The 23,979-nt window shown below is 40.5% G+C and overlaps 1 protein-coding gene across 6 annotated transcripts in view; it reads left to right on the forward strand.

Moving 5' to 3' along the window:
* Positions 1-23,979, forward strand: part of CPT2 (Carnitine palmitoyltransferase 2) — a 421,879-nt gene that overhangs the window by 336,283 nt on the left and 61,617 nt on the right. For all 6 annotated transcript variants that reach the window (XM_068384285.1, XM_068384278.1, XM_068384301.1 and 3 more), the window contains exon 12: positions 9,176-9,401. In XM_068384285.1, coding sequence (XP_068240386.1) covers positions 9,176-9,401 — 226 coding nt within the window. The remainder of the gene's footprint in view (positions 1-9,175; positions 9,402-23,979) is intronic.

The raw sequence follows: 23,979 nt of genomic DNA on the forward strand, positions 1-23,979 counted from the left end.
ACTGTTAAAAAACTACCCTTTAATGTACAGAACACTTAATGCATGTACTACAGTACCCTAAACTAAAACAGGCACAAATATTAAAGGCGATTTTATATCATGCGTTTCCTAAACACGCTAAAAAGCACGATAAAAAATGGCAACCAATGTTTTGTTTACGTTCATCTCTGATCATAATGAAGAAACAAACTCATTTAGTGCACACATATATGTATAGGTTAGTTTTTGCATCGATTATATTGATTATACAGTATGTTGATTTTTTTATTACCAATGTTTTACTTAATTTTTCTTAGGACTTCCAAATGAAATGTTTTTCTTTATAACGCCGCCCGAAACGACGGCGTCATAAAGTACTGTACGCTCAGTAAACAACCACGCTCAGAACAAAGAAGGCATTTAACGCGCATGATGAAAGTGATAAATGATATTTACAGTAAAAGCATTTACAAAATATGTTATTACAAATATAATTTACCGTATCTATATAAAATCATACAGTACTGTACATACTGTACGTAGCAAAGCAGGAAAACAATTTACGAGAGAGAGAGAGAGAGAGAGAGAGAGAGAGAGAGAGAGAGAGAGAGAGAGAGAGAGAGAGAGATTGTTTTACGTACGTAAATGTAAATTTAAAAAAAAAAAATATGATAGGTTACAACATGTAGACTTTTAAAACCTTCCCTTTAACTTAATGCATACAGTACTAAACTATAAAACAGGCACAAATATTAAAATGTTAGAATATTAAAGTAAAAAATAAAGATTGTTGCTGTACTCACCATGAAAGAAGTTCAAGAATAACTTGAATGATGATGGCGATGAATTTGCTGCACAGTAGAAATGATGATGATGAAGCTGATGATGTCTTCTACTGTGCAGCCAATGATAGTATTTTACGTCTCTTCAGACGGAGGTGTCTTTTCCTGGGACACCTCTTCAACTTCTTCAATTTCTTCCGAAGGCGTACTAGCAGGAGGAACTGGCTCTTTTTTGCGAGGCTGGAAGAACATTGTGATCGGAAGTTGCTGCCGCTGCTTCTTTTTTCGCTTCAAGAGCATCCTGTAGAGAGTCATGATGTCATCGACCTTGTTGGAGAATTGCATAGAACGAACCATATCCTCGTCCCACTCTTGCAACATTTCTTTCACCTCCTTTATATGATTGCAGACCTTGGCAAGCCGTTCTAGTGTTAAGCCCGTATCTTCGACATTTTCTTTGGTCTCTTCCTGGGTTTCACTCTCTTCTTCGCTTGCCGATTTCGTCAAGTCTTCTAGGTCTGCGTCAGTTAGCGGCTGGGAATGGCAGTCCAACAACTCATCGACGTCTTCAGTCGTCATGTCGCCAAACCCGTCACCTCCAATTATGGCAGCCAACTGCACAGATTTCCGTATTGCAGAGTGTTGAATCTCAGCAGGTGTAAATCCCTCGTCGTCGTAAACAATCTGGGGCCACAACTTCTTCCAGCTCGCATTCACAGTTGCAGGTTTCATCTCTTGCAGTGCCTTCTGAATATTCTTCAGGCACGTGGCTATGGTGTACTGCCGCCAGTACACCTTCAAGTTAAAATCTTCATCCTCATCATCTTGGGCAGCATCCACACTCGCAACGAGGTCCGCCAAGGTATTCTTCGTGTAGAGGCCCTTGAACGCCCTGATAACCCCCTGGTCCATCGGTTGAATTAATGACGTGGTGTTGGGTGGCAGGAACTCAACCTGAACGCCCTCACGCGACAGGTCAGTTGCGTGTCCACCAGCGTTATCCATAAGGAGAAGGATCTTGAATGGCAAGCCCTTCTCTACGAGATATTCATTGACTTGCGGGATGAAACACTGGGGGAACCAGTTGGAGGTCAGCATCTTTGTAATCCATGCTTTTGGATTATGCATTCAGTACACGGGAAGGAGATTCTTATTCCTATTTTTCAAAGCGCGAGGATTTTTCGACTTATAAATAAGCCCCGGCTTTAGCAAAAATCCAGCAGCATTGCCACACATCACGAGGGTAACGCGTTCCTTGAATGCTTTAAAGCCAGAGGCTTTGGCTTCCTCTTTGAACAGGAAAGTTCGCGACGGCATTCTCTTCCAAAACAAGCCGGTCTCATCCATATTAAAGACTTGTTCCGGCTTGTATCCACCTTCGGCGATAATATTCTTGAACGTTTGGTTCACGTAAGTTTCAGCAGCGGCAGTGTCAGCCGAAGCAGCCTCGCCATGCAGGGAAACGCTTTTCAGGGCAAAGCGTTTCTGAAACTTCGCGAACCATCCTTTGCTGCTGGAAAAACGTTGTTTCTAAGGCTGGGAATCAGTGGATGTCCCTGGTTGAGGTTCATCTGCATCATCATCTTCAGCATGGTTGCCGTCGTCGTCTTGAGGTTCCTTTGCAGCAAAATTCTCATACAAGCTCAAAGCCTTTGTTCGGATGGTGTTCGTATCCAAGGCTATGTTGTTCTTCCGGCAGTCGGCAATCCACACAGCTAAAGCACCTTCCATGCGTACGATCGTTTTATTACGCGTGGTAACGACTCGCTTCGCTGATCTGCTAAAGGTGATTGCAGCCGTCTTTCTAATGTTCGCCTCGTCCTTCTTGATATAGCAAACAGTGGATTCGTTGATTCCAAAATGGCGCGCTGCGGCCGCGTAACTTCTACCGTCTTTCAACATATCGAGAAGCGTCACCTTCTCAGCAATCGTCATCATCCTTCGGTGGCGTTTAGGCTCACTACCAGCCTAAGTAGAAGCAGAACGCTTGGGAGCCATTGTACAGTAGGATTTAACAGAAAGTTCAACAAAAAGTTCAACTTAAAACAGTCGCACACAGCACAGATTAAAGTTCACAAACTTAAGAACGTCTACTCAGCGATACGGCGTAAGAGAAAGTGGCCGCCGCGAGAACCTAGATGCTGCGGGTTGGAGATGCGGGCAAAACACCAATCACATGCTAGATAACAAAACTTGAGTTCTGATTCGTCATCTATCAGCGCTTGAACCAATCACAACCCGTCTTATATGATGCGTAGGTTACCAACTCAAAGTACAAGATACCCCGCGTATACTGTACGTACAGTATTAATAATAATAATAATAAATAATGATAATAATACAGTAATAATAATAATAATAATAACAATAATAATTTTATTAACAACAACAACAATAATAATAATAACAAAAATAATAATAGCTTTACGTATGCTATTTTATGCTTTTGTTGTAGGATGTGTCTCTCTCTCTCTCTATCTCTCTCTCTCTCTCGTACGCTTATTCGAAATGTGATTTTTGCAACAAAGAATATTTTTGGATGCAGTACTACGTACGTATACATACAAAAGATTCATGGAAAAGAAGCACATCCATTACATTTGTAGTACAGTAGTAGCCATCAGCAGCCTTACACCATTCTAATATGGTATGACTGCATCTGATTAGCGTTTCATGTTCGATTTAATTTTACTACTTACTGTATACAGTACTGAATTATCGTATGATCACATTCTCTTTTCGTGTTTTTTTTCTTTCTGTGCTGAATTATATATCATATGTAATGCAATGAACAATCAGTAAGAGCATATATTACTAATTACAGTATTAATGGAATTACAGGTAACGAAATATCGTATTTAGGGTCTTCAGATATCGCGGTATTTTCGAAATTTCCGGAAAATCCGCGATATGTATATACAGTGAACCCTCGTTTATCGCGGTAGATAGGTTCCAGACGCGGCCGCGATAGGTGAAAATCCGCGAAGTAGTGACACCATATTTACCTATTTATTCAACATGTATATTCAGACTTTTAAAACCTTCCCTTTTACGTAGTACTGTTAACAAACTACCCTTTAATGTACAGAACACTTAATGCATGTACTACAGTACCCTAAACTAAAACAGGCACAAATATTAAAGGCGATTTTATATCATGCGTTTCCTAAACACGCTAAAAAGCACTATAAAAAATGGCAACCAATGTTTTGTTTACGTTTATCTCTGATATCTCTGATCATAATGAAGAAACAAACTGGAGGTAGAGCTTTGCTTATTACCCAGACATATTTCCCATACTTTTCCCTTAGAACTACATCACATCTTCCTACTTTATATATATATATATATATATATATATATATATATATATATATATATATATATGTGTGTGTGTGTGTATGTGTATATATATATATATATATATATATATATATATATATATATATATATATATATATGTATACACATATACATACCTACATATATACATACATACATATATACATAAATACATGCATACATATATATATATATATATATATATATATATATTACTGTATATATATGGGTTATGGAAAAAATCCGCGAAGTGGTGAATCCGCGATGGTCGAACCGCGAAGTAGCGAGGGTTCACTGTATATATGGATTATGGAAAAAACCCGCGAAGTGGTGAATCCGCGATGGTCGAACCGCGAAGTAGCGAGGGTTCACTGTACTATACAATTTTACTCATTGAATACCTGTATATACTTATTGATATAAAATTCATTTTAGATAAAAATTATTTTAAAAGGAATATATGTTACGATCTGTTATTTATTTACCAAAATGAAAGAAAAATGAATCGCTAATGTGTTTGATATGCGTAGTAGCATTGTGCATTCGTACATACAATACTGTTCTGTTCATTGTGTTTTCTGTCTTAAAATTTTACTTATTGCTGTAAAATTAATTGTAAATAAATAATTATGAGATTAAAAGGAAAAAAATATGTTACCATCTGTTATTCATTTACCGAAATGAAAGAAAAATATATTGCTAATATTTTTGATATGCATAGTAGCATTGTGTTCATACAGTACGTACAATAAGGTAATATTTATTGTGTTTTTAACTTGAAAATGTGCTTATTGATATCAAATTAATTATGAATATATAAGCATAATATTGAGGCCCTTTGCAACAATAAGCGTGAGAGGAGATGATGATGATGATGAAGCACAATATTAAAATGAAAATTATATTACGATCTGTTATTTATATTCTAAAATGAAAAAAAAAAAATTTTGCAAATATATAAAATTTTCTCAAATATTTAGTAGATAATTCAGATTTGTCACTTTGCAATTAAGAATTACACTCATTATTTTAAGAATTATACTGTATACAGTACAGTATATAGTTTGAGACACTCAAGGCAAAGATCTGGATGCTGCTTCAAACTCCTAATCATTTAGAATTTTATGCTTTAAAACTTGTACATGGAAATTTTCTGGTGTTTTTACTTTTTGTATATACTGTATTATTTTATCAATGTATGTATGGAAGTCACTTTTAAAGGTGAAGATTTTTTCATATGGGTGTTTTTTTTTTTTTATAATGTTAATGCACAGACTGGAGGCTTTGAAATTCTTTATCATTTCATGTTTGAGTGACAAAAATTGAGAAGTATTCATAAAAGGATTTTTAAAGAAGGAAAAACTTATTTTTGGGGAGATACTGTATTATCTCCATGGACTAAGTACCTGAGTGTTAATCAGTAGCCTCATGTCCAATCCAAGCCAACAGTCTGCAACCAACATTCTCATCATCCCAGACCTATATGCACTAGCCATTAATGGGATATCTTCTGTCCTTCCTCAAGATATTTTCTCAACACTATTTGTTGATGATCTCTCCATATCATTTGCTGGAGCTAGAATGGCAATGGTTGAGAGAAAACTACAACTCTCAATTGACAAAATTATTCAGTGGACTAATTCATATTAGTCCATTAATGGGTTTAAGTTTTTGACAAGCAAAACTGTTGCTGTCCATTTCTGTTGTATTCGGGGAATACATCCAGACCCTAATATATACATTAAAGGTTAACGAATCCCATGTGTAATTGAAGCTGAATTTTTAGGATTGATATTTGATTGTAGGCATACATGGGTTCCTCACTTAAAGGCATTAAAAGCTAAATGTCTTGAGGCTCTGAATCTTTAAAAATATTGTCCCATACATCAAGGGGGACAGACCGCAATACTATCTTAAAGTTATACAAGGCCCTGATTTTTTTTCAAAAATTAGTAATGGGTGTGAAATATACTCCTCAGCCACCCCAAACCGATTAAAAGATATTAGATTCAATACATCATGCTGGTATTAGATTGTCCACCGGAGCATTTAGAACTTTGCCCGCCTATCCCGAGTCTCCTTATTGATGCTGAAGAATTACCTTTAGACCTTTACCGAAAGTCTTATATTGTTCGGTATTGGTTTAGGTTGCAAAAACTTCATATTTCTTTAGCCTATCAAACTGTAAGCCTTGTAAAGCACACATCATACTTTTAATTGCACCCTAAATATCCATAAGCTTATGGTTTTCAGGTTAAACAATTAATATAGTTTTGATATAATTAGTAGTAAGGTGCTTCCATTTAAGGAGGTATCATCAACGCCTCTATGGAAATTACCAGAGGTATCTTTTTGTAATTATTTTATTGGAGTTGAAAAGAATATGACTGACTTAGAGGCCAGGTCTCTTTTTATGGAACATGTTGCTGAACAAGTTGCTACTAAGAAGGTATCCCATTCTTTGTGATGATTGTTTACCCAACATTAAGAATTTGATTTCCAATAATTGGCAACACCATTGGGGTACTTTAGTTAGAAATAAGATAAGCGAAATAATGAATGTTATATCCCCTTGGGAATATAATATGATGCCCCAAAAGTGGGAGACTACACTTTGTCATCTCCGCATTGGTCACACTCGGTTGACACATGAATATCTGCTTACCGGACAATACCAGCTATATTTTGACGACTCTTTGATACCCTTGACAGTGAGGCATTTGTTAACTGAATGCCCCACTTATAGTAGCGAGAGAAATAGATATTTGTTTGAGACTCGAGGTTAGGATTGCAGGTTCATCCTTGCCAAGATTCTTGGACATGATGTGTCCTACCATGCTAGTGGTATTTTTAGCTTTATATCAGAAGCAGGTCTTCTGAAAGCTATTTAGCTTTTGAAATGACATCTTTGCTGTTATGGTGTTAATTGAATATTCTTTTACTCTTTAATTACAATAAACGATAAAGGCGTCCATGACCTAAAATGTCAGGATGCCAGAAAACCTCAAATCAGTCGATCATTATCCCAGAGTAAGAAGATTTTTACCTTGCAAGATGATTAAAGACTGCAGGCTGCCTGACCTCCCATTACTCAGCTTCATCTGAAGCACACGGCTGACTTGGTTCTTCCTCACAGGCTGCCCCTGCATGGGTTATGAATGGGCCAAGTACCATGCATGAATGTATTACTGCTTGTATTTGTTTTAGGTAGTGTTTAATAGACACTATGCCCAGGCCATTCCATAAAACTCTGGATTTCCTGAAATTGCATATTAGCAAAAAGTACTAGTAAAGAAGCAATTTTCCTCACATTTTGGGTTTTAGGGATAGATTTAGAATCGACTTGTAATTAGGGATATCATTGAAATATGAATAGCCCCTGTAGATAGGGTTTTTTTTGGTGTGGGGATTTTGAAATAAATTACCTTTTATTGACATGAATCTCTACTCTTAAAGCCGACACAAGACAGAGGTTTTTATTCCCTAACTTTAAAGCCAAGATCTAGAGTGGGTCCCGTCTCTAAAGAAGCTTCTCATTTTTGGCTAGAAAGAGTCCCAGAGTCAAACTTCAAAGAGGACCTAGTGTAAAAGGTCACCAATTCACCAACTCTAGCTACAGAAGATAATGCCACTAGAAAAATACCTTTTTGTAACAATTCTTGAAGAGAAATTGTGGGGTTATCCATCTTAGCCAAAACCTTCTGGATCCTATTAAGAGACCTTTGAGTGGGTGGTGATGATCTTCTCAAAACAAAAGATTGGGTGATCTTATGAAGCATGTCAGAGTTTAGATCCACGCTGAAGGCACGTTTGATAGGCTCCGTTAGAACAGATTTATTTAACATTACCTAGTCAATGGCTGGAGCATCCTCTCCTCAAAGAGGTGGACCAGAAAGGAAGCCAAGAAGTCCAGGGTAATCTGAGGAAGGCAGCAGATTCCGTAGGAAAGCCAATCACGTCTTCCACACTGATTCATTTTGCAGCTTGTCAAGTTGTTTGCTGAGGATTCTTTTTCAATAATGCAGGAGATAAAATCCAAGCATGAAGGTTCCGAGTTAAAAAGGATAAGGCTAAGGTAGTCCGTCCTCCCACTTTCTGATACAGCTGTGCAGACTGCAGTGCGTATAGTCTTGGTCTCAGATGAAGAAGTAATGGTAACCGTGGGCTGTGGGTCCAAAGTGGTGTTACTGTATTAGGACAGCTGTCCCTGGAAAATTCTGAAGGATATTCGAAGCCTGTTCCAATTTAGGTTCAAAGCATCTCTTGTAACTTCTTGGGAGGCCACATTCAGAGCTACGTAGAGAGGTTGTTAATTTTCTTTTGTAGCAAATAGGTCTATCTGGAGATCCATTACTAAATATAGGACCTCCCGAAAAGACTTTCTTCCAGAGTCCACTCGATGTGGAGGACTCTCTGCCTGGATATGCTGTCCGCCACTACATTGAGTAAACCTAACAGGTGGAATAGTGAGAGAAACACATTCCTCGCTTGGAGGAATTTCAAAATGGGGGGTCACTGCATTGAGGAGTCTTGAGCATGATCACCCTTTCCTTAGGCAACCAACTGCAACGTGGTTGTCTATGATCTTCACATGGGTTTAGTCTTGGACGAATCCTCTTCAGTGTCAGGAAGACTGCCGTCAGTTCCAACACATGAAATGTTGCGAACTGTGGGAACAATTTCCTAAACACGAACGTTTGCTCCAAATTACCTCCCCATTCTGACTAGAAAGTATTTGTGTGAATGATCATAGAAGCTGGGAGAGGGACCAAAGGGATCTATTTTGCTAATACTTTTGGCATAGCCCAAGACCTGAGGATCCTCTTACACCTACCAGGCACTAATACTCTCGGTTTCGAAGTCCTTTTTTTGAGGTCCTTTAGCCTGTTCTTCATCAATATTTACAAAATGAAATAATTGGTTTATTAAGTTTGTCACCTGTAACAAGAAAAAAGTTGATAAGTATCATTGATTTTAAAACTATTTTTTGGCCTAGTTTGTAATATTATTTCTACTCTTATATCACTTTAATATTTAAGTTCATTGCTTAAATAGGAGTGTTTTTCTTCCAGACTGCATATTACCTTCAACATGGCCAGACTGTTGCATCATATGAATCTTGTAGCACATCTGCTTTTAAGCATGGAAGAACAGAAACTCTCCGTCCTGCTACTTTGGAGACTTTAGCCTTCACAAAAGCAGCTGCTTCACCACAACCCCCATGCAGGACAGAGCTAAAGAATCTAATCATTGAGTGTTCCAAAGTACATGGTAACCTCACTAAAGAAGCAGCCATGGGTAAGTCATCATAATTTTCACCTTCACAATCTATAATGAAATATAAAAAATGAATACTGAACCTCATCAAATTATTTTTTTGGTTCATTGAGTTGCCTTTGCTTTACCCTATACTGTACAGTATTTTTAGTACAGGAGTACATAAGGTATATCTCAAATTTATTGAAGATTTTTTAGACTGATACTGCTCTAAATAGTTTCTAGTGATTTTGGGTTGTCTTTCATCAAACCAAAATGGCCGCTGAACAGTATTCATTATTGAATAAAAGAATTGCTGTAACCTTTTCCATTATTTGGTTAACATGTTGGTTCAGATGGTATCAAACTATAGGTTTGTGTTACTTATAGAACATTCAGATTTCAAGTGTGAGGCTATGAATATTAGAATTAGGCCATTAATTATGATCCAGTGAGTTAAAGTGGATTTTTGAGTTTCAGTCCAAGATGCTACTGTATTCAACTTCAAAAAACATATTCTCAGTTTATCTTTATATTTCCATGTCATGAAATATATGCCAAGTGACATTGTGAAAGTATCTTGTGGTAGTAATGAAGGAGTTTATTACATTACAGTTATAGATAATGGCTAATTTAGATGGGGATTATGACATTAGGGCTAAATAATCTTCAGTAACTTTAGCTTACAAAAGGAAGATAAATATTTTTCATTGAATCTTATTCTGTTTAATTTTGAGACATTTGAGTAATTATTTTCCCTCTTTTACGTATGATTTTTACATTTAAAGTATTATTAATTGTAAAGCATATTTTATTCAGGGTCAAAGTATTCTCATGATAAGGTAACTTTTTCTTTCAAGGAGAAATAGTACTGTGAAATGAATTTTATATATCAATAAAGGAAGGAATGGATTCTTTATGATTATTTATAGTTGATATGCATCTATGATAAGTGGAATTATATTCTGGTTTGTGATCTGTGATGGTGTTTTTCAAATTATATTTAACAGCAATATATGTGAATTAGTGGATAGTCTTGTGTGGTCAGAGTATTTTGTTCTTCAGTTTTCTCTATATTTGAGCATATTACTGTAATTGTCAAAATTATTATTATATTATATGTAGTTGAAATTTTTAATTTCTCAATTTCTTTAGTGATTTTTCCCTCAAATCTTTGTTTGTTAATAGGTCCTCAAGTTACACACGAGATCCTTTTTTACAATGCATTTTAAGTTGAGTTTCATCATGAATCAGATTTTATACACAGGTAGTTGTCGACTTGCAACCAAGATAGGGACTGAGAGACAATTTGTAACTCGATCTGGACATATTTTGAACTTAAATGGGAAATTTGCGTAGATTTATTATGCCGTGTCATGATATTAATCATCTAAATGATATTTTATCAATATTTTCTTACTGTATATCATTATTTCATTTTCTTGGTTCATAGGATATCATATGCTTTATTAAATAATTTTTGTATTTATTTTTCAATTTTGGAATCATTTTAACAATCAACAATTACTGCTTTATTTTGTTTACCTTTGTTTGTGATCAGCTGATCTCAAGGACCCTCTACTGTATTGAGAGACTGCGTACATATGAATTACACTGCATATCATTTCTATAATTTCTCGACTTATTCAAAATATCATTATAATGAATATGAAATCAGCAACAATATGTTATAGGATATCATAGTTTCCATACATTTCATTTATAGCCATTATTATTAGTTATCATACAAATACGTTCTGTGTGTGTGGGTAGTTCATTTTTAAAGCTTCATAGAGTATTTAATTTTAGTTGATTATTAAGTCGTTACATTTCTTTAGACATAATTGTGTTTAATTTTGATTTATTATTGCATGTATGTGCTCTATTTTTCAATTTTGGGAGCATTTCAATAATCAACTATTACTTTTGTTTTACTTTTGGTAGTCACCAGCTGATCTCAAGACCACACTACTGTGTTGTGATAATGCACACATGCAAATAACGAGGAGTGTCATTAATATAATTTCTTAACTTATTCAAAATATCTTTTTTAGGCTCAATTCATGTCGTCCTGATGGAAGTTCCTTCTGGCAACTTTCTACAGTATAATATATCTGCGATTGATATTACAAGAGAATTACCGTCAGGTATCACAGGGTTCCAACCCCCGGAAACGACTATCTGAAGATATCGTGTATAATCAGGGATGTATTCTAAGATAACCATAGATATCTACACCCCAAACAGACCTTACCCAGTCTAATCCACTAAGGGGTAGGATAAGTAAGGAGCCATTACACATCCTATCACCTTCCGGTGCTCCTATACGATCCCACTTCACCATTCCTTTTTACGCAGCTGGTGGCTACAGTGCGGTTGATTTTTGTGGGCGCTTTTTTTCACTTTTTGAAGATTTGTTTTGTGTTATGACTTCCTCTTCTTCGTCAAAGTTGAGTATCTACCTCTCTTTGTTTTTGTTTATGCGAATTTTTGTTTTTCAATATACTTACCCAATAATCATGTAGCTGTCAACTCCGTTGCCCGACAGAATTCTACGGGAGGGATACGCCAGCTATCACTATACTAGAAGGGGGTGTACTCACAAGCGCCACCTGTGGCCAGGTACTACAGTACTTGTTGTTGACGCCACCTCACTTTTTCCTCTGTCGTGCTTCCGGCAAGACGTTCTTGGATACGCTTATGATTTTGGAGTATTGTTCACGGTTTGGTGAAGTATTTCTCTTAAATTTGCAGCTATTCGCTATACTGGAAACTTCTATATTAGCTTAGTTAGCTTTTGGAATTAAATTGATTAATTATGGTGACGAAGAGAGTATGAACTCTCTTTCACCTTTTAATGGCCGACCCTTCCCTTAGACGGAAGTGTTGGTGTCTAAGAGAGTATAGACTCTCTTTCTTAATTTTGCTTAACAAAAGTTATAGATTTATTTTATATCTCTCCGCCTTTTATAGGCCTCTTCGATTAACTTCCTTTTATTATAAAATTATTAAAATTAATTTTTATATTTGTTTATATTCGACCTTTCCTAATAGTAGGCGGTCTTTTCTTGTACCGAAGTTAATTAACATTGAGCCCGTCATTTCGGTTTTACCTGTTAACATATTATGCTATTTTAATGTTTTTGAAAGAATTTCTTTGATAGTCTCGTACTGTTTTCAAAGTTGAACTAACGTTTTGTTTTGTCTCTGCAGTTGTTGACGTTTCAGAACGTTCAACTTGCGCTCTATCGTTACGATAGAGAGAGAATTTTCACGGTGTCACGTTGCAGTAAGAGTAACCGTGTCTAGCGTTTTGTTCATTCTTTCTTAATGGTTTTAATTCTACAAAGGAACTTTTCATTTTGGGAAATATTTTCCTTTAACAATAATATGTTTTAACGATATATATGATTGGGCTCTTCTCTCAGGTTCTAAGTAGAGAGAGAGAGAGAGAGAGAGAGAGAGAGAGAGAGAGAGAGAGATAGAGACGGAGGGAGAAAGAGGAGGATAAACGTTTCGTTCAAGCGAGTAACGTTGTTATCGTTTTTACTCCTCCCTAGTCTCTTTAGGGGAAGAAGGTAAACGTTTCTAGAGTTTTTTCTTGTTCTCAAGCTTTATGCGGTGAGAGAATTTAAACGTAGTTTATTTGATCTAGTGTTTAGTCTCTTTCCAGCCACTGAATTATTTATCTTTCATTAGATTTTTCTGTTACATTGTAATTCTGTTTTCTCAATTACTAACTTTTGAGAAAGGATAGAATTGCGTGTTTCAGGTACAAACCACTTAAAGTTTCGAGTTCAGTGAAATAAGTGCAAACAGAAAATCAAAAGTGATAAGTGATTAGCGCAAAGTGTCAGTGTTGTGCGTGAGGGTACTTCTGTGCGTGTCAGTCGTCCTCCCAGTCCGGGACCTCTTGCAAGCTCCCAAGCCCAGGGGAGAAGCAATGTCGAAGGGCAAAAGGGTTCGGCAGGCCTTGATCGGCGCACAGAAGTATCCTCGGTGGTTGCGGGCGTGTCTTCCAGAGACCGTCACTCCCACCTGCAGACGATTGAGCCCGTCTTTTACTCGTCCGCTGATCAATTGTCAGGGAAGAAACGCTGGACTCAGGTCTCTAGACCACTCTAACGCAGAGTCCAGTCCGCGAGTGCTCAACCGGGCTGCAGTCATTGGCTCAGCTCTGACTCGCCGCAGTCATCTGTCGACTGCACTCCGCCCAAGAGGAGTAAGGTTCTGCCGCAACAGATCTCTGCTGTTAAGGCTTTGCCTCAGCAGACCTTAGTGTCTGCCGACCCCAAGTTGGCTCTACTGCAGTCCATGCAGTCACAACTTTCAGTATTGATGCGTGAGTGTCGGGCTGAGAAGGTTGCGCCTCCGCCTCCGCCTGCACTCGCTCCGCCTGCGCTCGCTCCGCCTGACCGCAGTACCGCCTGCCAGGCGTACGATGTTGAGCCACGTTCTGAGTTTACTGTTCCCAGTGGTGTACAGCTCCCTCCGCCTTCCTTAAGGCAACCTCAGCAATGGGATCAGGAGGCTTATACCTCTCTTCCTCCGCTTCCACTTGCTGCTCCACCATTGATGCAACACTCGGTTGAGGTACAACAACCTCTCCCATCCATGAGTCAGTCTCCTCAGCTCTCGCTGCAGCGAGCTCAACCCTCCTCTAGGCAAGCTCCACAACACCTTAGCCTTGCGCCTCAGGAGCCTCAACTCGCGAGACATTTACTACGTTCTGCGCAGCCTCTACCTCATCGCTCTCCGCTTGCTACTCCGCTTCCGCCAACCACTCAGCAAGCGCAACCCTTGAGTTCAGTCACTCATGCTATGAGTCAGCCACCTCAACGCATGCATCTGCCACTTTCTCCTCAACTTGAGAAATTACAAATGACAATAATAACACCTCATTACTTTCATAACTTGCATTTGTAATCATATACATGTATGCCTACACAAACATTATGATATGGAGGTTATTTGTCTTACTTATATAAAAATATATATGTATTCCTTGCAATATATTTTTAACAATATCGCAAAATATGGCAAAAATATCTTCAAAACAAAAATGAATCATGAGTTATGAATGTAAGGTAAATATTATGTTGATATTAAAACCCCATGCAAGCATGCATGAAGCACTCTAGCACTGGTCATGGAATTTCTGAGAAATGTTAAACGCCATGCAACACGCTCTGCTTACCTTACAGCATGCTCTACATACAGCATGCTCTGCATACAGCATGCTCTGCATACAGCATGCTCTGCATACAGCATGCTCTGCATACAACATGCTCTGCATACAGCATACTCTGCATTCAGCATGCTCTGCATACAACATGCTCTACATACAGCATGCTCTGCATACAGCATGCTCTGCATACAACATGCTCTGCATACAGCATGCTCTGCATTCAGCATGCTCTGCATTCAGCATGCTCTGCATACAACATGCTCTGCATACAGCATGCTCTGCATTCAGCATGCTCTGCATACAACATGCTCTACATACAGCATGCTCTGCATACAGCATGCTCTGCATACAACATGCTCTGCATACCTTACCGCATGCTTCTCAGTCATACATCTTTGGTTGTTGCCAACTCACTAGACTGTCAAGCAGTTTCATAACGTTGCCTTCTAGTCTGCTGCTTTTGCACCATTGAAACCCTCACTGAGAGAACTTAACTTTTCTCGGATATGGTCCCTGTAGATGAGAAAGTGCTTTTCTCCCTCCTTCTGATATTCCCTTGAGGACTCTGTCATTTGGAGAGGAGCCTTTAGCTGCGTAGCCTCCTATGGACTTTTATTTAAGCATAACATGCTTCCAGGGAAGGTAATGGTTCCACTTCAGTCACTAACCCCGTCTGTTACCACACCTGCTCCCATAGACCTTGAGCTGTGTTGCAAGACATGCAGTCCAAGCTTAGTCCTTGTTAAAGGATTTTTTGTTTACGGAGTCAGTGTGTCACTGGGAAGACGTTCAACAACCAGCAGATGTGACTTGTTGTGACGCAGTGCGGCAACCTCAGCAACCCGATAAGGAGTTGTCTGTACGACCCAGACAGTCTAGACAGCTTCGGGTTGTCACTGTACTTCCTCGCTTCCCCATGGTTGACAGTTCACAGACTGTGCAGCAGTACCATGATCTTGTGTCCGGCTCCGTCAGACGACTGGCTTTTAAGAGCTCCCACAAGTCGTCGCTGTCTGGAGATTCTCAGATGGACTATGGATCTGACCAAGGAACTGGGCCTCCTGGTCAATTTTGAGGAGTCTCAACACATCCCATCCCAGACCATTGTCTCCCTGGGTATGGATCTTCAGAGTCGAGCTTTTCAGGCTTTTCCGTCGGCCCCAAGGATCTTCCAAGCCCTAGAATGCATCCAGAGCATGCTGAGAAGGAACCGATGCTCAGTCAGGTAGTGGATGAGTCTAACAGGGACACTTTCATCGCTGGCCCTGTTCATCGTGTTAGGGAGAATCCACCTCCCCCCCTTCAGTATCATCTAGCTGCTCACTGGATAAAGGACATGACGCTAGAGACGGTCTCAGTTCCTGTTTCCGAAGAGAGGAGGTCTTCTCTTGGTGGTGTAAGAACAGCTTTCTTCTCAAGGAAGTCTACCTTTGGCTGTTCAGAAACCCGACCGCCGTCTCCTCTCGGACACATCAGACACGGGCTGGGGTGCGACTTTGGACGGACAGGAATGATCGAGAACATGGAATCAGGAGCAAAGGACACTTCACATCAATTGCAGGAGTTGTTGGCGGTTCTTCTGGCCTTGATAAACTTCAAGTCCCTCCAGCTTAACAAAGTGGTGGAGGTGGACTCTGACAACACCACAGCCCTGGCTTACATCTTCAAGCAGGGAGGGACTCTTTCGTGAAGTTGTTCTAGATCGCAAGGGACCTCCTCATCTGGTCTAAAGATCGAAAGCTCACGCTGGTAACGAGGTTCATTCAGGGCGGTATGAATGTCATGGCAGATCACCTCAGCCGGAAGGGTCAGGTCATCCCCACAGAGTGGACCCTTCTCAAGAATGTTTGCAGCAGACTTTGGGCCCTATGGGGTCAGCCAACCATAGATCTGTTCGCTACCTCGATAACCTAGAGACTCCTGTTGTATTGTTCTCCGATTCCAGACCCAGCAGCAGTTCACGTGGATGCTTTTCTGCTGGATTGGTTCCATCTCGACCTGTATGCATTCCCGCCGTTAAAGATTGTCAACAGGGTACTTCAGAAGTTCTCCTCTCGCAAAGGGACACGGCTGACGTTGGTTGGCGCCGCTCTGGCCCGCGAGAGAATGGTTCTTAGAGGTACTGCAATGGCTGGTCGACATTCCCAGGACTCTTCCTCTAGGAGTGAACCTTCTACGTCTACCTCACGTAAAGAAGGTACACCCAATCCCCCACGCTCTTCGTCTGACTGCCTTCAGACTTTCGAAAGACTCTCAAGAGCTAGGGGCTTTTCGAAGGAGGCAGCCAGAGCGATTGCCAAAGCAAGGAGAACATCCACTTTCAGAATCTATCAGTCTCAAGGGGAAGTCTTCCGTAGCTGGTACAAGACCAATGCAGTTTCCTCAACCAGTACCACTGTAACCCAGATTGCTGACTTCCTGTTATATCTAAGGAAAGTAAGATCCCTTTCAGCTCCTACGATCAAGGGTTACAGAAGTATGTTGGCAGCGGTTTTCCGCTACAGAGGCTTGGATCTTTCCACCAACAAAGATCTACAGGACCTCCCTAGGTCTTTTGAGACCTCAAAGGAACGTCGGTTGTCCACTCCAGGCTGGAATCTAGACGTGGTCCTAAGGTTCCTTATGTCATCAAGATTTGAACCTCTCCAATCAGCCTCTTTTTAGGACCTCACATTAAAAACTCTTTTCCTCGTGTGCTTGACAACAGCTAAAAGAGTAAGTGAGATCCACGCCTTCAGCAGGATCATTGTTTTCACATCTGAAACGGCTACATGTTCCTTGCAGCTCGGTTTTTGCTAAACGAGCTTCCTTCACGTCCTTAGCCTAAGTCGTTCGAGATCCCAAGCCTGTCCAACTTGGTGGGGAATGAACTGGAGAGAGTACTGTGCCCAGTTAGAGCTCTTAGGTACTATCTAAAAAGGTCTTAACCTTTACGAGGACAATCAGAAGCCTTATAGTGTGTTATCAAGAAACCTTCTTTTCCAAGTTCTAAGAACTCAGTTTCTTACTATTCAGGCTTCTGATTAGAGAAACACATTCTCATCTGAAGGAAGAAGACCTTGCTTTGCTGAAGGTAAGGACACATGAAGTGGGAGCTGTGGCTACTTCAGTGGCCTTCAAACAGAGCCATTCTCTGCAGAGTGTTATGGATGCAACCTATTGGAGAAGCAAGTCAGTGTTCGCATCATTCTATCTCAAAGATGTCCAGTCTCTTTACGAGTACTGCTACACCCTGGGACCATTCGTAGCAACGAATGCAGTAGTAGGCGAGGGCTCAGCCACTACATTCCCATAATCCCATAACCTTTTAACCTTTCTCTTGAATACTTTTTATGGGTTGTACGGTCGGCTAAGAAGCCTTCCACATCCTTGTTGATTTGGCGGGTGGTCAATTCTTTCTTGAGAAGCGCCGAGGTTAAAGGTTGTGATGAGGTCCTTTAGTATGGGTTGCAGCCCTGTATACTTTAGCACCTTTGAGTTGATTCAGCCTTCCAAGAGGAACGCTGCGCTCAGTAAGGAAGACGATCTTATTAAAGGCAGAGTAACGGTTCAAGTCGACTTCCTTACCAGGTACTTATTATTTCATTGTTATTGTGGATAACTGATTATATGAAATACGGGATACTTAGCTATCCTTTAGTCTTGTACACTGGTTTTTCACCCACCCCCCTGGGTGTGAATCAGCTACATGATTATCGGGTAAGTTTAATATTGAAAAATGTTATTTTCATTAGTAAAATAAATTTTTGAATATACTTACCCGATAATCATGATTTAATTGACCCACCCTTCCTCCCCATAGAGAACCAGTGGACCGAGGAAAAAGTGAGGTGGCGTCAACAACAAGTACTGTAGTACCTGGCCACAGGTGGCGCTTGTGAGTACACCCCCTTCTAGTATAGTGATAGCTGGCGTATCCCTCCCGTAGAATTCTGTCGGGCAACGGAGTTGACAGCTACATGATTATCGGGTAAGTATATTCAAAAATTTATTTTACTAATGAAAATAACATTTTAGCTCCCTTCGGGGACATATTTTAGCATTTGGTTAGAGGCTTACTGTATGCCTTTAGTGTTCCCCTTTACGAAGGGTGAGCCTTTTTTCCTGTTGGTGCGCTGACAGTTGTGTGATACCGTATCCTAGCCTCTAAGAATTTTGATAGAGTAATTATTTTGTTGTTTTTCACCTCTTCGTGGTGGGTTTCCCCGTTACTGATATCGAACTTATATTATGGTGTGGTTTGCAATGGTGTGTTGAGGCCTAGCCCTCCGGGGTTCTGGCCAATTAACCCGGCAGCATTCTCCTTTATAAAGAGAGTTGTCAGACTGTTGGCAATGCTGGTACTTACGGTATTCCCTTTCCGGGGCTTATTATAGTGATACGTTGCTATATTACCGATGTGGCCTATACTGCCACACTCCTTTTATTACGACATGATGATTTGGTACAAATTATCGTCGTTTCATTTGCTTCCGTCTTTACCAACACTGTCGTTACTGGCGGCAGTTCTCGCCGGTATTGGGTATTGTTGTTTAGGAATAGCCTTGGGAGTCGACAATGCCGTTAACTATCTGTGCCGTTACGGACGGCAAGGGTATTATTATATGATGGCATTTGTTTTATTTCTTAAAAACTACCTTCTAATAGGGGGTTGCTCTATTATCTGTTGAGTACAAGACTCAGATCGACATAGAGACCTTACTTCTATGACTTGCGAGGTATCTTTATGTTAGTCAGTTACGGAGTTCTCTTTTCCGAAAGATTCTTCTTGGCTAGACTTCAGTTAACCATTACACTTGGTTATTTACTTCTATCACTTTATTCAGATCCTTTAAGGACGTGGATTGGATTGTGCATCCATTTTCTTTCATGTGGGATTCTATTAGGATTCCCCTTGCAAGATTATGGCTTAATAGAATAGCTTTCTATTTTTACCTTTGGTTGCTCTAATTATCGATGCGTCGATATGTTTTGTATGGTAGGTGACTCCGTTAGCTTCCTATTAGCCCTTTCTCTGCGGAGAGAGTAGGCAATTGATTTTGATGAGCATCCTTGTTCCCTATTTTAACTGAACAATATACAAATGATAAAAGGGGACAATTTTAGTTGGCTTTAGGTTCCAATCTAACGGCATTGAAGAGGTCTGGATATTGTGACCCCTTTTTCTCTTTCTGATCACCAATTCATAAGGCCCACATTTTTGGAAGTAATTTCCTAATTTTGACTGATTTATTTGAATGCTATTAACCCATTCTTTTCAGCATGGTGAGTCAAAGAGATAAAAGTACTCATGGTTGTTTTCTCCTCTTTACAGACGGGGTCTTCGAAGGAGATGCACTGTCGAGTTCAGATCTGTGCCAGGACCGTGAGGTATCCCTGTGGTCATGATACCTGCAGGACACATGCTAAATGCCGGAGAATGAAGGGTCCAATCTCTTATTGGGATCCTCAGGATTGCAGTGTGTGTAAGAACTTACATAATTCTTGATGGATATCGGAGGATTTCTCTGACGACGACCGAGTGTTTTTCCAGAGATCTCTTCGTTCCTGGGTCAGGGGCTTTAAAAAGAATGCTGAACCAAAAGCTCCTTACCTTCCTTCTGTAGAGTGGAAGGATATTCTTTTTCCCAAGGCAGCCCCGGACTCGGTATTGGGTTACACCCCACCTAGACCTATTCCTTTAGTCCAGCTCCACGTAGATGAAACTTTAGGTTCTTTGAGCCTTGACTTGGACAATATATCCACGGTTTCCTCTTTATCTCCGGGTAGAGAATCAGCTCTCCTGTCTGCGGTAGATTCTGATGAACCCCTCTCTCATGTGGATGATTCTTACCTGCCCGAATTGGATGGGGTTAGTGTGTCTTCTGCGAGAGACTCGGTTGGTTCAATTGTTTCAACTGCCTTCACTACGGGGGCTTCTGTATCAACAGTTACGACTACGTCTTCTGTTTCAGGTACACCTCCTGTTTCTGTCCCTCCTCCACCTCCTGTTTCTGTCCCTCCTCCATCCCCGGTCGAGCTGGGGGAACCACCACTTCCTAAATTAACAAGTAATTTGGAGAACAGGTCCCAGTTAGCAAACATGGAGGCTTTTATGGAAGGGACCCAAGAATATCAAAGAAGGATTTTTAAAGCCTTACGGGAGGAGATTCAGGCTTTGAAACCTCAAGAGGATCCTTCTAAGGCTAAGGTTTTACATTCTCAGCTTCCCTCTTGCACGCAGCAAAACCCATGGAGGTACGCGGGTCATGCAGTGCTTTCAGAGGGTATTCTTCATATCGGAGAGGGGCTAGGCTCTAGAACGGTTGCTGATCTGGAGTTTTATCCAGATATAGAGGCCTACCCCTTTTGTTATGTTAGGTTAGCTGAAGGTGTTCCGTTAATAGATGACACTATCTCTAAAGAAACGATCCTTCTAGATCACACCAGAGCGCAACCCCTGGCAGTGAAGGAAATGAAGACAGCAGGGTGTATTAACACACAATTAGGCGGCTTTGGTAAAAGGTTGGCCACTTTTATAGCCCCCAACACAATAGTTTTTCCCTTTGCTTTGAAATCCTTTTTAGCAGTGGAAAAGACCATCCGGGAAGGTGGCTACCGGTCTTAGAAGAATGTTTACCCCTGTCACTTGTTCTTCCCCATGACGCTGAATATTTGTTGGATATCCAGTTTACATTTGCTGAAGGGAAGTTAGATAAGGATATAGCCAGCTGGCAGTTTAACAAAAGACTGCCGAGGATTCCTGAACACTTACTTAAGGCGGAATTGGAGGCTAGGGAGAGACTATCAGCTTTGATGTGTCTTCAATTCTTTGAAGAAATGATAATCAGTAATTTCATTGATGCTCCTGTCTTTTCTTTATTGGCCAAGATACACTTGGCTACTTTTATGAAGGATCTCTTTGACTTCTTTCAGGCTCGAAGAGTCTGCAAGAAGCATGTTTTAGCACCCGCGACCATTCGTCATGAACCGAAGCGTCTTATTGATGCTTGTATTTGGGGTAAAGATCTTTTTCCACAGAAATTAGTAAAGGAGATCTTGGATAAAGCGGCAGCAGAAAATAAGAGTCTTTTCCAGAGATTGGGAATATCTCTGAAGAGAAAATTTGTTCCTGGGGTCGGTCCTCAACCTAAGAGGGTCCGTAAACTAACATACCTTAGGAGGCCCTTCGCATCTTCTTCAGTTAGTGCGTTGCAGAATACTTTTACTGTTCCTCATCCGGTAACTTCACAGTCTCCAGCATTCAATCCTGGATTTGAACAAGGGACCTCGTCCTTTCGTTCCCCCAAGACTGAAAGAGGGGGTAGAGGTCGATCTGACAGAGGACGTAGACCGAGGAGTCGGGGTCTCCGAAGTAACAGAGGAACTAGGGGCATACATCTTCAACCAAAACAATGAGGATACTCCAGTAGGGGGAAGGCTGAAAATTTTCACGGACAGGTGGGTGTTCAGTCCTTGGGCTCAGAGCGTGATTTCCAGTAGTCTAGGCTGGAAATGGAAGAGACAACCCCCAAGGTTCAGGAGATTTTTTGTGAAATCAACACCACATCTGAAACACTACGTGCAGGACTTTTTAAAGAAGAGAGTTATTCGTTGCACGAAATCTATGAAGATTCAAGGTCGTCTATTCTGCGTGCCAATGAAAGATTTGATTATTCCTTGAACTATTCTCGACTTGTCCCATCTAAATCTGACTATTTCGCAGATATGGACCTTACTACCCCTGGGGCTTACACTGTCTCTATAGATCTTACCGACGATTATTGGCATCTTCCGATAGGTCGACGCTTCTCCCCCTACCTTGGTTTCAGACTGGAAGGAAAAGCTTATGTATTCAGAGTTATGCCATTTGGGCTCATCATAGCTCCGAGGGTTTTCACGAAGGTTATAGACGAAGTCATTCAACAATTAAGGGAAAGAGACCTTCAAATAGCAACATACCTAGACAACTGGCTCGTGTGGGCTCCCTCAGCAAGGGAATGCTCGGAAGCAACGTATCACGTGGTAAAATTCCTCCAATATCTAGGATTCCAAATAAACTTCAAAAAGTCAAGACTGAATCCAGCTCAGGTGTTCCAGTGGTTAGGGATTTGTTGGAATCTAAATAGCCCAGTCAGTTCAGTCTTTCATCAAGTCGAGAAGGACCACCAGGCGTTGTCAGGAAAGTGTTCTGGGCTCATTACAGTACGTTTCCATAACGAACCCTCTCCTTAAGATCAGACTCAAGGATGCAAGCAGCATTTGGAAGAAGAGAGCCTCCACAGCTCTCCGCGATCATCAGAAGACAATCCTGGAGTTGCTTCGACGGCAACTTCGTCAGTGGTCTGATGCCAGAAGTCTTTCCAAGACGGTTCCGTTGCACTTTCCTTCTCCTGCAGTGATTCTATATATGGACGCCTCACTGGACGGTTGGGGGCTCATACTCCACTCAAGAAAGTGCAAGGTCGTTGGTCTCAGAGATTCAAGCAATTCCACATCAATATTCTGGAGGCCATGGCAGTCTTCTTACCCCTAAAAAGGATACATTTGAAGAACAACATTCACATCCGGCTAGTATTAGACAACAAAGTATTAGTTAATTGCATCAACAGGTAAGGGTCAAGATCTCCTCAAATAAATCATGTAATGATCAAAATTCTTTTCATTGGCTCAGAGGAAGAGGTGGCATCTGTCTGCCTCTCACCTTCACGGAGTTCGGAACGTGATGGCAGACTCTCTAGACGAAAAATCATTCTCTTTCATGCAGGTGTTAGTTCCGGGTCTTCAAGTAGACCTGTTTGCAACGAGTCTCAACAAGAAACTTCCCAATTATGGGGCACCAAATGTGGATCTAGCGGCGTTGGGCATGGATACATTAAACATGGATTGGAATCAATGGGAGAAGATTTATGTGTTCCCACCCTTCAATCTTCTCTTGAAGGTCTTGGACAAGCTTCGATCATTCAGGGGGACAGCAGCCCTGGTTGCTCCTCTATGGCCGAAGAGCAACTGGTATCCATTGGTGACGGAGATGAACCACTGGCTGTTGCCTCTTCCCAATGCAAGTCTGTCTCAAGAAGTACAGACTGTCTTCGCTTCATCTTGGAAAATGAAAGCCCTTCATCTCATGATTTTTTCGCATTAGCCCTAGAAAAAAAATTCAAAATTCAAAGAGACAAATTATAAAACTTCCACTACTAAGAATCAGCATGAAACTCCGTGGAAGAAATGGGTTCGATATGTGAAAGATACAAATCCACCTTCTATTTCTATGGATTTTTGTTTAGGCTTTCTGATAGACTTACACGCGAAAGGCTTAGCATCCTCCACAATTTCGTTGTACAAGCTAGACCCATTTTATATGCTTTTGACATAGATTTTAAGTCGGACCTTTTCAATAAGATTCCGAAAGCTTGCGCCAGGTTGAGATCAGCAGCCCCACCGAGGCAGATC

This window comes from Palaemon carinicauda, chromosome 1 (genome assembly GCF_036898095.1).
Source record: "Palaemon carinicauda isolate YSFRI2023 chromosome 1, ASM3689809v2, whole genome shotgun sequence".
NCBI classification, from domain to species: domain Eukaryota; kingdom Metazoa; phylum Arthropoda; class Malacostraca; order Decapoda; family Palaemonidae; genus Palaemon; species Palaemon carinicauda.